Raw genomic sequence first — 13,733 nt, 5'->3', positions numbered from 1 at the left:
GCAGGGAGGTTTGGGGCATATTTTTTGAACCACTGTTTTCACTTGGTAAGATAATCTTGCCAGCACTAAGTGTGCTGCTCCCAGCTCAGTGGGAGAAAGGGACCTTGTCTGCTCTTTTTTCCAAGAAGAAATCTGTCACTTTCTGCTTGGTTGTGGGTGGGAGTGTGAACATCAAACTTCCTCCTGGAAAGAGCCCTGCAATTGCTAACTGCAGAGTAAAACTGGTTATGGGAAAGGATGAAGTACTTTCTTAGATGCCAGCTGAAAAGAAACTGAAGTGTTTATACAAAAATTGAAAGTGTTTACAGGAGAAAAAAAAGCGATTAACAAAGCATTCACTGCAAGTCCTTCTTTCACAACATCCAAGAGCAATTTCTTTTGCTTTGAATTTCTGCTAGTAGAAAAAGCCAATAGCTGTCTGTCTGTTAAAAAAGAAGTAGCAACCAGCCTTCAATTACAGGGTAGACAGCAATGGGGTAACACACAAAAATTACTTCAACCACTTCAGGTGAATCGACTCCCAGAAATGGCCTGTGTGGCTTCTACTTTTTTTTTTTACCTGAACTGATGCAAAATAAGGAATAAAAAGCAGTTAAGAGGTCTGAGTTTGCAGGATTCAGACAGTAACACCAACGGAGCGAATACTAATGGACCCAAACTGGTGTTCAGATGTGTTTATTCTGCGAGGAGTTTCAAAACCTTTTTCTCACTAATAATGGGGGGATGCACATCTGCCTTATAACGGGATATGGGTTTAGAAATGAGTTAATATGTGCAAAAGCCACTACTTGTGCAAAGACAAACTCACGTATTTGTACAACTTCTATGATCGCTTGCATAATCAAGTGAGTATTCGAGGAAATGGTAGCATCCATTTGTAAAACCACCCAGTAAGTTCACAAAAGCAAAATCAAAGGAACCGTGCGTTGGAATATATGCAGATAAACATAAAGTTTTACCATACATTTAATTCACTTGTCATTACAGCTTTAATAATGCTATGGATGATAAGTTTTGAACCACAAAGGTGAATTTAAAAATAATTGTATCATATTATGAAGAAGTCTTGTATTAGGAAGAAAAGATAACATCTGCCAAAGAACCACTATAAATGTTAGAGCAGTTGTCACTATCATAAGCACTTTTTTTCCTAGTGTTTCCATTATGAGCAAGCTAGTTGATTATATTCTCACTTACTTTATAACAGATGCCAAATTTTACACCTGCAACTGTTTTCCCTCTGATATTCCCAGGTTAAATACATTTAGTATTTTTGCTGTGAACAGAATTAACTGATCTATGCATAATTACCACAATCTCTATATGTCACTTATTAATTACCCTACCCCTGCGAGAAGGTAGCCACCACTTTGTCAATAACAACAAAAGTCCTACTGGCTGCAGATTAATCTTCCTAGGAAGTTCTTTCTTTACAGCTATCTGTTGGTCCTTATTTTGAATTGCAGAGCAGTGCAACCCCCCGTAAAGTCCAATGATCAGGATTCTGCACTGTTTTCAGAGACAAAGAGAAAATGTACGTCAGATCTGTTCTCCGAGGCTTTTTGTAGACAGGGCAGGAGTACACACTTCCTTGTTGCTTCTTTGGGTCATGTAGCGCTGTTGTGCTGACAGCATACACATGGACTACAGGAAGACTTGTGAACAGCACCTGAGAATGTTAAAAAGAGACATAGGGCTGAGCACTAGAGAAGCAGGATAGGATGTCTGAACTCCAAATGTGAGAACTACATTCAGTGATGGCCTTCAGCAAAAGCACCAGCATCTCAGCAGAGGTACACGCAAGAACACAAGTCCTGTGCTCACTACTGTATTGACCCTAACTTTAAGCCAGTGGCAGCTCAGGGAGTCTGGAAGGAAAAGAAAGCAGAAGAAACCTGGAAAACTGCACGCCATAGAAGTAGATGGAAAAGCAACAGGGTGGTTCTAGGAAGGAGAGAGACCACTGTCTTTTTTCCCCATCCTTTGCCCCTTTGGCTAGTGTTCCCCATTTTTCCCCCACCTCCTGTTCCCTGAATGGCAGCACTGGAGCTACAAAGGCCAAGCTGCATTTAGCAAGCCTCCTTGTTAGCTCTGCACTGCTGGCAGTGGAGCTTCAAAGATCCGAGGTGCTTCTTGAGTGTTTATCCAGGCTAGATCCCCTCAGGTCTTCCAGCAATATAAAGTATTCATTGGCAGGGGGAAAAAAAAGACCTGAACCTAAGAGCAACATGCAGGCTTGCTGAAGACTCCAGAACACTTGGGTAAACTCCAGTTTTGAAGGCGTCTATTGACAAACCAAGCAACAGCTGTCACCAGAAGCTACAGCTGGCAAGGTTTCTTTTGGAAAAGTTTGCACTCAGCCAGACACAGAAGTATTTTACCTATGGAGAGAAATTACCTCAACTCCAATTCCAGGACAGTTATCACTGGTTTGGAAAAAGTCAATGGCAGCTGTCCCTGGGCAGTGACCACAGCATCTAATCTCTACTCCATAGCTAGGTTTTAAATCTGCTTAGTCACATCAGTAAAATGTAACTCCATGCATGGATAAATGAGCATACGCCCAGAACTAGTACTACTCCTCCTGTTCAAAATCAAATGCCAGGGATTTCTAGTCATCCAAACACTGACCTCCACAGCAGCTGTCATCAAACCCGGTCCTGGGCTTTGGAAGTTGTGATGGGGTCCCACTTGCTCATTCAGAAGAAGGCTGACTATGGGTTGCACTATTTTATTCAAACATAGCTGTGCTTCTAGGGCCCCTGAAGCCAAGAAGCCCAGCACCTGGTCTGCTCTAGTGCAGTGCAGCCTAAGTTCATTTTCCGACAGAAGCCTTTTTGTTCGGTTCTGTTGGGTTCCCCCCGTCCTCTTTCCAGCCTTGTTAGTGTTTTACCCTCTGAAAACCTGCTTTGAAACCACTGCTGCAGGCACTCAAAATACATCCTGGTGTTCTCTGAGCACCACAGATGTGGAAATTATGCCCCAGGCTGTCATGCTCACTTGATCCTTACCTTTGGTGCCGACTCGACCAGCTTACTGTTTCTGCGGTCCCAACCTGCCCCTTCAAGGAAAAGGCCGTGTATATAAACCCCACCGATGTCAGCAGGAGGAGGGCCAGTAACATCTTCTTTCATCATCTTGGTCACTTCATTGTGTAAAACAACACTGTCGAGTGCCCACCCTTTTGCTAAATTCATACGAGTTGTCTCTTGCCTCATAGCAGTTAGGAATCCCTAAGGAGATTGAATATGACATAGAGGGTTTTTAAAAAAACTTGAATTTACTCATTCCCAACTTTTTTTGCTATATAAGTGACCTCAGCACTATAAAGCCTCATCGCCCAGAATGTCATGTACATATAAAACTAAGTTCAATAGTATAAATCCAGTGCTTCCCTACGCTTTCCCAGTAGTATGCATTCTTATATACTTGGTGTGCATGTGTTGGTGCTAAGAAGCCACCAAGCTGGCTTATTTGACATATCGGAAGCTGCATGTATAACTCAACTCCCCTCACATGCCTACTTTACAACCAGATGGAGAGAGGTTTACAAGTCTGCCAGATTAATGTATTTTGTGAGGTTCCAAATACAGGTAATTGCTAAGCCACAAATAACACTGGTATTTCATGTGCTATATCACTCACCTTTTCTTTTATCAACATTGTAAAAATCCTTTTCAGTCAAGAAATCATGAAGCATTTTACAGAACACAAAATAAAAACTGGAATCATGTAATTAAACAGTGAAATGCCTTTGTCACTTTGCTCAGTGCAAAGCCTTAATATACTACAATAACGTACTATTGTAGACACCAGCAAGATAAACTCACAGGACTTCACAGAATGAAACTCTCTGTTCTGAAGAGCTACAATCTCATGACACGGTTACGAGCTATCACAAGCAAAGCCAGGCTGAAGGTGCTGGTTAGCTTCTCTCATATAACTAAGTGTCCATGTGCACGCACACCGCAGTACATGGGAAGTACCTTAGTCCTAAGAGACAGGAGGGTGGACCATTTTGCACTTCCAGTGGCCATGCTGCGGACATACACTTTATTTTACCCTATGGAAACCCATTTGCATAGCTGTGAGATGAATGAATAAAATACCAAAATTGAAGATGCAAGAGCAAGAGGGACTTGCTGAGAAGGACAACTAGGAAGGAAGAAGTTTCAGCACAGATTTCAGGGCAGAGAAAGAATCTGGAGACTGAGATGGGGGAATACGGAGCCACATGTGGAGCACACAAAGGTGGGCATTAGAGAGCCAACAGCACAGCTAGGAAGAAATCAGGAGCAATGAGACAATTGAACAGGCTGTTTATTTTTCTTCAATATTCACAATGCAGGATGCTCTGTTGAGCTACTCTTAGGGTCAAATGAATGGAAAGAAGTCATATGCGGAAACATTAACACGTCAGTCTACGGGAACGCAGGCCCCAATCTCTGTCTGCTGGGACCAGAGTGCTTGTTGCACGTGCTAAGCACTTGGTAGCTATGCAATACCCTTCAAGTTATGAGAACATGAGATGACATTCGTGAACTCAGATGTTTCGGTTAACTGACATTGGTTGCTTTTCATTAATATCATTCCAGAGACCTTAGGACAAGTGTTTTAAAGAAGTTTTGTGATAGCACAGATAATTGTAATTGCGTTTGAAGTAGTTGAGAAGTCCAGCATATAGCTAAGGGAGACAGGATTAAAGGCCAAGTTCTATCAGAAATGCCATTAAATGAAAGCAGAATCCCTGCAGTTAATTTGTGGAATTTTAATTTGTAGAAGCATGCTAGTACCAATAGTTTAAAATCCATGAAGTGTTCACTGCCAGAAGGCCCCAGAGGGCTACTGGATCCCAGATAAACTGAAATATTAAAGAAAGAAGAGCTTGAAGAGGACAGGACAGAGCAAAGACTGTACTAAGGGAATCAGTTCAAAGGCACTGTGGAAACACTGGAATAAAAGTAAGCTCAGAGCTGTGAGTTGTCTTCAGAGATAAGATTTGGATTGCAGACTATTCTTACAGAGATGGCAGGACCTATATGCTGTCTGCAGTGGGACTTGCAACACTTATTCGCTCATTTGAATGAATCCTAGACAGTGTTTAAAGACTACAGCTGTGAGCTGGAGGCCCAGCTGGGTATCCTACAGCGAGTGAACAGCACAATAAACAGCAAGAAAGAATCAAGTGGCTTGAGGTGCCACTGTACAGCTGAGGGCTTTGCTCCCCCTAAAACCCTCTGTCAGGGACATAATGGACCACGTGACATTTGTTTTGATATCTGTTAATCTTTGTCCTGTTTGGTTGGGTTGGGGTTTTTTTTGGTTTGTGTGTGTTTGGTCGTTTGGTGTTGGGTTGTTTTTTTTTGGGAGGGTGGGGGGCGCAGTGGCAGTTTGTTGAGATTTCAGAAACAGGGAAAATTATTTCTTCTTTCTTCCCCTGCATTTTTCTGCACTTCTCCCTGGCTTGCTCACTGAAGGCTGCTAAAGCTTTACCCTTTTGCCTTCTAACAACCCATGCAAACTAACTGTGAACCTTCTAGTGAGGGAGAAGCAGGCATCCATGTAACCTATGACAAGAAATATGAAAATCAGGTTAAGTCTATTGCTTTCACAATCATATTCTCTCCTTTACCTTGGTTAGGAGGTTCCTTGTCTGTCACTTATTTTGCAATTTCTACAGCGCGCAAATTATGGCAGGTTTACTAGAATTAAGTGGGCATTGGGGAATGGAGGCACTGTACTTCCTATTCTCATTAGTATTCACATTGCTTTGGCATCTAAGGGTCTTAGAAATAGGCTGAAGGTTCATAACGCTAAGTACTATACAACCAGAAAGACAGTTCTGCCTCACAGGGCTTAAAATCCCTATATAGGACAAGTGACAGCAACTGCATACAGAGATGCAAACAAGGAAACAATAACAGTATCAGCCAGAATATGGAAATTGGGAGACAGAAATGAGATACGCATAGTGTCAGGTTTTTTCAGGAAAAAATCCAGAAACATTAGATTAACTTCCAGGGGGGAAGAAAATTCATGGCACTTACTGTTTTGTTCACCCCAGTTATCTTGGCCCAGTGCAGGCACACAGGGAATCACGTTTCTTTTACATAGAAGCCTGCTCTAATTTGTATCACTATAAATAAAGATTAACTTCTGTGAAATTACTAAATTTATCCTAGTGTATAAACAGTCCAAGAGAAGGCAGAGTCAGGTCCTATATTACTTTTTATTGCCAGAATGCCTCGTTCCCCCAGCGCTATAAATCTACTTTGTTGTCTTGTGTTATCCATGGCATTTATCCATTATAAAGCAAACAGGGAGATCTAGGAGCTGCGTTTCATCTCACAAATGAAAGGAATTTTCAGGCAATTTCTCAGGTATTACAAACAAGCCATTAGAACTGCAGCACTAAGACTTCATCACCGCAACTTGCCTGAGAAGATGCAAATCAATTTTCTTAAATATGAAATACTGATTTTAAACACAGCAATATGACTATCAACAATTAAATTAATTAAATAGAAAAGGAGTCTTTGCTCAGGTGAATTTCTTGTCATATGAGCCACTCCCACAGCCTGGATTACAGAAAATGGAGACTATAACAATAACCATCTGATTCTTAAGCTTGTGATTGTCAGCACAAATAATTTTTTTAATCAGGTAAGCACATCTCATGCTCAGATATTTTTCTTTCTCTGCACACTATATATTCAGGGACTTTTAGAACTACATGTTATGAAGTGTTACATTTTTGTAGTTCTGGAGGCTTTCTCACTTACTATGGTCTATTAAATCACAACTTGTCTGGGGACATTTTACTCTGATTATTTGGCAGCTTTTTTGAGAAATCCAGATGTACAGATCCAAATAAAAAAAAAAGGTAGGATGCCCAATTTGAGCTGGCAAAATTTCAGAACTGACACAACCCCAAAGCACAAAAAAAGCCAGCTAAAATAGCCAGAACAAAATCTGTATCAGCTCTTGCTCATCTGTAGAGCAAAAGCAAACACCAACAAAACCAAAAGCCCATTAAGGGTTGCATCCAGCCTGATCATTGCAAAAGTTACTTAGGAATATTTTAGAGTGCCACTATCAACGTGTTGCTAACAAACCAAGTATGGAAGCATAATCATTTTATTAAAACTCCTGCTCCTCTCCTTCATACTTTGGCTTGGGAACCCTTTGCTCAGGGATTCTGTGAGCACACTTCGTGCTATAAAGTGGTACCGGCAGACAGCTGACACAGACAGGATAGATGATAGATGGATATTTCCCAGCAGTAGTCCTAGAGAATATTTGCCACTGTTGCTTTCTCTATTCTAGGCAGCTGTTTCAGCTAGCTTTTGCATTGCTAACAAGTACCGAGATTAAAATAGATCTTTAAAATAGCTTTTTGCTAAGGCTTCACAGAAACCTGTTGGCTCGATACTCTCACAATGACTCACTTCCACAACTCGCACTTCCCACAAACATCTGTGAATCGTAAAAAGCTTTAATGAATGTGGATAGCTGTGCAAAGAAACTACACATCATCTAGGTATGTATACTTTACTTCTTTTAACTCCGTTCTCAGCTGTTCCTTTTTTTGTCTTTCATTTTGTGCCAGGTTTTTATTTTAGACGGTGCAGGCAAGAGGCTGTATTTTTAATATGTCTCTGCAGACCAAGTCTGGCACAATTCTGGGGTGGTATAAATAACAAACCTTCCATTTCAAGGAACTGATTTGCACGGATTGAGAGTCAAGTCCAGATCTTTTCTTCCTATGTCAAAGTTTTCAAACTTACCTTGTTTTGTACTCAAAGAGATTTTCATACAATGAATGAAAAGCAGATTACTGTCACAGAGGAGGGGGAAAAAAGGAGGATAACGTTGAAATGTGAAAAGATGTATTTACCCAGTTTCCACACTGTTATTAAAGAAACCAGAAGATGCATTCCATTATTGCAGTAACATTATTTCGGTCTAGCAAAAATTTCTTCAATATATGTGGAAGTTAATTTATCCTGTGTTTATGCTAAAAATTGAATTTAGATTACACTTTGTATAGTCATGACTGAGGCAGCTTGAACTTCTCTCAAGGGCTGATTTAACTCTTACAGAGAAGTTAGAAAGATGAATCTGACAGTCTTACCTGTGGATTAAAGAATCCTGTCATCCAGAACTGATTTGGTCGGCCATCCTGCAGCCAACTGCTGAACTGCTGGTTTCTTTCAAGAAGCTCAGTAAACCAAAATCCCAAAGTAGATGACTCCCAGGAAATCCTAAACCACAGTTTTGGAATTCTAGCATCATACATACTATCTAAAGCATCTCGCAATTCTTCTGACATAATTATGGTTCCTGGAAGATAAATAAAACATTCAGAATGAACTTTCCCCTCGCTTGCAAAGGCAATTAAAACTTCCAAATGACATTGAGTCTAATAAACCCTCTTTTGTTGTGCCTTAATTGCACACCTGTTGCACTAAAGTGTTATCAGCTTGCAGTTAATTTGCTCAAACTTACAAGACTTGATTCATAGTTAAAGGTGACAAGATAAATGTATTTCTTCTGTTACTTTGTTCAGAGGTTTTTTAAAACAACTCCTTCTCCCTCACATATAATATTTATATTCATTATATTCACACTGTGTTTGAAATGTGATTAATCATTTAAACTTTTTTTATATATTTTAATGGTTCCCACATACATGATCAATGATAGAGATATAATGTGTAACTCATCTGTATCCTAAGCATGTACCGACAGTGGTTATATTCATGAAATTCACTGTTATTAATGATAACTTTGTACATTCCCATTATCAAGATTCCCAGTGGGAAAGCAGTACGGAGAATAAACCTAGAGGCGAGATTTTTCATATGTTTTTTTGGCAGTGCGTACTCACATACTCCATGCATAGCACCGTTGCCTCCATTAAAATGTCAGCATTTACGAAGACAATGATTTTTCAGTGACACTCACCATTCCATGTGCCAGAAGTTCCTACATCTTATCAGTTTGTACTCTCAATAGTACTAAGAGCTGGCACATGGCCATGCCTCAGGATGTCTTCTCCATTTCAGCTAAAATATTTTAAATTATATAAACTGGTCTGGTAGCCCCCGTTCCAATTAAATGTTCTTGTAATACCAATGTTCAATGCATCGTCATACACACAGCTGCTGTAATTGCCACAAGGATTACATGAGATAACAAACAGAATTAGGGGGCTTCCACCACAGAACATGTAAAGGAAAGAGAAGTAGCCTGGGTGACTGCAAACAAGAGCTGCAGCAGCCCATCCAAACACATCTGTATGGAAATGTGACCTGTAATAAGTAAGCATTTCAAGCCCCTTCCTTCCATTGAGGTTGGCAGGTCCCCCATTCAGGGGAAGGAGAAGAATATGCAGAAACCAAACACCAGCTTTAATTTAGAAGCAATGGCTACCCTGAACGCTTGTATAACACTGTCTGCAAATCCGGTACTTTCTACTATATATCAACAGCAAATGGGCTTCATTTCCTTCTAGTGGATAATGACCTGCTCTCATTTATACACACCTCTTTTTGTGCAACAAATGCTTTCCAAAAACTATCATTTTTTATAAAACTGCAAATATTAAAAAATACTGCCCATCCTGCATTCTCTGTAATGGCTTCATAGTCGGCTTCAGAATCATGTTTTGGGATAGCTAAGGGTCTTTTATAACACAACAAATAAACCTTGTCTTTGAGTACAAATCTTCTCTAACATGTAACAAAAAGCATCAACATTTAAGAAAGAAGACACTCTGTGTCATCTCCCCTTTATCTAGAAAAATGTAATATTAGACCATACACTCTATTCATCCTCTGGAGGCAGAAAAAGTGGAAAAAAATCATGCAATACATGTTGGTTTCAACTTTGGAGCAACCATAGCGAGGGCAGAAAACAAGCGAAGAGCATCCAGTTTGAGCCCTGGGGAACATTACCATCCCAACTAAGAAAGAAAGAACTCTTTCATCTCTGTTTCTCCCTTATTTTCAGGCTGATGCAGCCAACCTTCTCCTGCAACAAGAGTTATGAAAGAGCCAAATTTTCTTCCCTATTCTTGTGGGCAGGCTGGAGGTTTTCAAGTAGGGAGATACAACCAATCTCTGCCCCAAAGCATGGTGAAATCTCTTTGGATGTCTGCCCGTTATGAATGAGAGCAGCTGCTGAGAACTCTAAGCCGGAGTGTTCTTGAGGATGAGGTATGTTCACAGTTCTGGCCTTGCCCATATAGCTGCATAAATATTGCTAGTGAGTGGGTGTCATCCCTGGCAGTAGGCATACAGTGCTTGAATTTCAGCCCTAAATGACATCTGTGGGTGTTGGGATGCATTCCTCCAGCAAAAATATTGCAATAAAAATAAAAATAATTTAAAAAATAAACTGTCAGAAATAAAATTAGTAACATATGAGAAAAATAATGGCATCTTTCTGGAGAGAGGTGATACAGGTGTTTGAAAAACTATATTTGATAAATTGAATGAGCAGCACAATGCTGTAGGCTTCTCACATCTAGCTTCTCAGAAGCCCCGAGCATTGGTTACCACACGAAGAGACTGAATGTCCTGTGAACTTAACATGACAGGCTTGAATGTTCCATGGATTGGACAGGCCAGCTGTTTATAACTTGGATATTTTGGGGATTACTTCATGGAATTCCCTTTCTTGAATGGAATAAAACCCATCTGAAAATGACTGACAAAAGGTCAGGTCAGTTAAAGACATTAGGGTATTTCCATGCTTCAAAAATAATATGTACTGTAACCATACTGTTCGCACACAGTTTGGAAATTAGGATTCCCCTTTTTCATTGCCCTAAGTTTATATTGTCTCACTTTTAAACCAAATTGAAATCTATCCAACTGCTGTGTAGTGCATAAGCCAAATAAAGCTACTCAGTTTTGAGAATAACTAGTTTGTATTGTTAATTAAAGTAAATAGTCTGATCTTTTAAATTAATCTGGTTTTAGGGTGATTAATTCAATAGATATAATGCTTTGAATGGACTACATCAGGACCTTATATTATTTCATGGAGTTGCCCCTTTTCACTGTCATACCTACCACAAGCTTAATCCAAAAACAGTGGAATTTGAAAAATTGGGATCTACATTTTGCATTTTGGAAAGCCTGTATCTGGACTAGAAAACATGCGTATCTATCTCATTTAAATGAGTGGATAAAGTTAGGAACAAAGGAAGGATCTTAAACTCCAGCATGAACCAAAAAAAGCCTCTATCCACTGACTGATTCTCTTCCCACAGGCACAGATGTAAATCATGAATAACCAGAATAATTATGTAGGATATAAATGAGATGAGAAGAAGCTAGTTTCTCCATCAAGTACAATTTGCCAATAGCTGACATCATTATAATAGGATTGGAGACTGTCCCTTGAGTAAAATACTTGCTAGACAATGAGTCTGTTAAGCTAGCCTTAACAGTACACAGAGGAAAAAGCTCAGTGAAAGCATCAATCCATTCTTGACGGCTACAGTTGCAACTACAGAAGTTGATCTTTTCAGCCTTTAATCCCCACTCAGGTTTACCTCCCAGGCAACCAGTTTTGTTATTGGACCAGTCACTCCTTGCCTCCACCACCAAGCTGCAACGCCCTCTTCTTCACTGAACATATTGAAGAGAAAATCCCAACTTGCTCATAACTTCATGAGCTTTCCTCCCTTTCTGCCTCACGGCGACAGCTGACTTGCTTGTGCTTTCCCCAAAGAAAGCATTGTTTATTATTCCACCCAAAGGTACAAGGTATACAGAGTACTAGATAAAAACAATAAAAGCTAATATATGTCTACCCATACCTAAAACTTAAATCTTTTTTTTGGCAAGCTTTAGTATGTTTCTGCTAGTTCAGTGACCGCCACTGCTGTGCTGAAACAAGTCAACTTCCTTGCTTCAGGCAGATCTTTGGGTTTTTCTGCATTTGCAGCACTTGGGCATTTCAGCATTTGGAGATGATTCCCGGGAAGCTCTCAGAAGCTCATTTAACTCCAACATGCTGTTTTAACCCGAAGGACCTGAACAATTTATCACCTCCTTTTGCTCCTGGTCTCCAGAACAGGAAGAGTAGATCAGGCAGCCAAGCCCTGCAATGCACAACAATCTCTCCATTTTTCACTTGTAGACTGTGTATTCTCTCCAGCTGCAGCTAACCTTTGCCCCTGTTCTGTTTTCTGTTTGTTTCCTACCTTCCTTTTCTGGTGCAGAATCCTCTGATTTACTTCTTCAAGTCAAGAGAGATGAAAGGAACTGAGAAACTTTAGTAGCATGTAATTTTTCCACATAGAAGAGCACACGAATCCTAGATTCTCTGCAACAGCTCTATTCCTTTAAGTCAGGAAGAAGGCAATTTGAAAGTAACCTTGCAAATTGTTCTGAAAACTTAACACCTCCAGTACTAAATGCACTTGACTACACCCACCAAAGGACTGAAAATAAAAATTTTAAAGCAATAATTTGAAGATAAAAATCCATGCACACCCCCCAAAAATTAATACAAATCACTATCCTGAGCTAAAGTAATAGATACAGGCAGATAAACTGTTTTCTGCAGTTTGTCCTAAATGTGCAATGTGTGTTTCTAAACAGTTGTCCTGGCCAGCATCGTGGCACGCATACATAACACTTACTAAGAAGTCCAGAAATAACATGCCACACTTTGTACAAGACAACAGGAGGCATCCTGGCATGCTTATCAGGATGAGAAGTAAATAATGGATGAGAGCTGCCGAGCCAAGAGTAGCTATGCCACAAGGCACACTAGACTCATCCCCTCCATTCCTCAAATGAATTTTCTATTGTTACATTCCATTAATGCCCTCACTGAATGCTCTTAATCATCTTCAAAGAAAATCCTCCTCCGAAAGTGGAGTACACAGATGATCCCTACAAGCCTTACATACACACACTGTACGAATCAGCAAGGTAAGAGCCCAAGAATTTTCAGTCCAAATGTCTGTTACCATTGTCAGCAGGCCAAACCAAAATTGTATTAGTCAGCAGTCTTAAAGCATTACAAGTCAAAACAGAACTTAGCCAGCGAGTGGGAATGAGTCCATGCTCCTTCCCTTCATGGGAAATTAACTTTCCTGTGTGCTCTGCCAAGACTAGTTTCCTGAGCTTCAGTTTTTCACCACATAGATTAGAATAAATTATTGGCTACCTCTTTTGGCTCTTTTGGAGTTCATTTATATCCCTCTTGTAAGGTGCTACACACAATGAACAGAAATTCCTTGCAGCAACATGATGCAAACACTACCATCAAGATCATGGTATTCTGAGTTGGAAAAAAATACTGAATCTTTACCTCATTCTTTCAGGGGCTTAACACAAGTTTGTGTAGATGACGTAGGAATTCTACGCGATTCCTATTATGTACGTAGAACTACATGCTACCTCACATCTACATGAAGTTCTGGGTGTTTCAACATATTCTTATATGAATGACAATAAGGAAACACCTAAGGCAAACACACTGGTTAGCCATGCAGTATAAGGATGGTGAGGAGGTAAAAGTACATAATTTAATAGTTTTCAATAAGGTAACAAATCAATGACTGAGATGTGCAGAAACTAGTGAAATGCACCAGTATTCCTCAAGGCTTTGTTATTAACAGTTATTATTCAGCTTTGTCTGAATTATAAAGTTCCAAAAATATTAGAAATACATAGAGAAATGCATATTTTTACTATCTAGTACCT

General features: G+C 39.9%; 1 protein-coding gene and 1 long non-coding RNA gene across 2 annotated transcripts in view; one reads left to right on the top strand and one right to left on the bottom strand.

The window, feature by feature from the left end:
• Positions 1–1,106: 1,106 nt before the first annotated feature.
• LOC128905824 (dynein axonemal heavy chain 5-like) overlaps positions 1,107–13,733 on the bottom strand; it is a 168,395-nt gene continuing 155,768 nt past the window's right edge. Inside the window, exons 74-76 of the mRNA XM_054192389.1 lie at positions 8,135–8,343; positions 3,012–3,233; positions 1,107–1,669 (exon numbers count right to left, since the gene is read on the bottom strand). Coding sequence (XP_054048364.1) covers positions 1,451–1,669; positions 3,012–3,233; positions 8,135–8,343 — 650 coding nt within the window. The 3' untranslated portion in view covers positions 1,107–1,450. The remainder of the gene's footprint in view (positions 1,670–3,011; positions 3,234–8,134; positions 8,344–13,733) is intronic.
• Positions 7,180–13,733, top strand: part of LOC128905826 (uncharacterized) — a 34,651-nt gene continuing 28,097 nt past the window's right edge. Inside the window, exon 1 of the long non-coding RNA XR_008464995.1 lies at positions 7,180–7,540. This is a non-coding gene — a long non-coding RNA (uncharacterized LOC128905826). The remainder of the gene's footprint in view (positions 7,541–13,733) is intronic.

The sequence above is a fragment of the Rissa tridactyla genome, chromosome 2, assembly GCF_028500815.1.
Source record: "Rissa tridactyla isolate bRisTri1 chromosome 2, bRisTri1.patW.cur.20221130, whole genome shotgun sequence".
In the NCBI taxonomy this organism is placed as follows: domain Eukaryota; kingdom Metazoa; phylum Chordata; class Aves; order Charadriiformes; family Laridae; genus Rissa; species Rissa tridactyla.
This window is presented reverse-complemented; position numbering and strand designations above follow the sequence as displayed.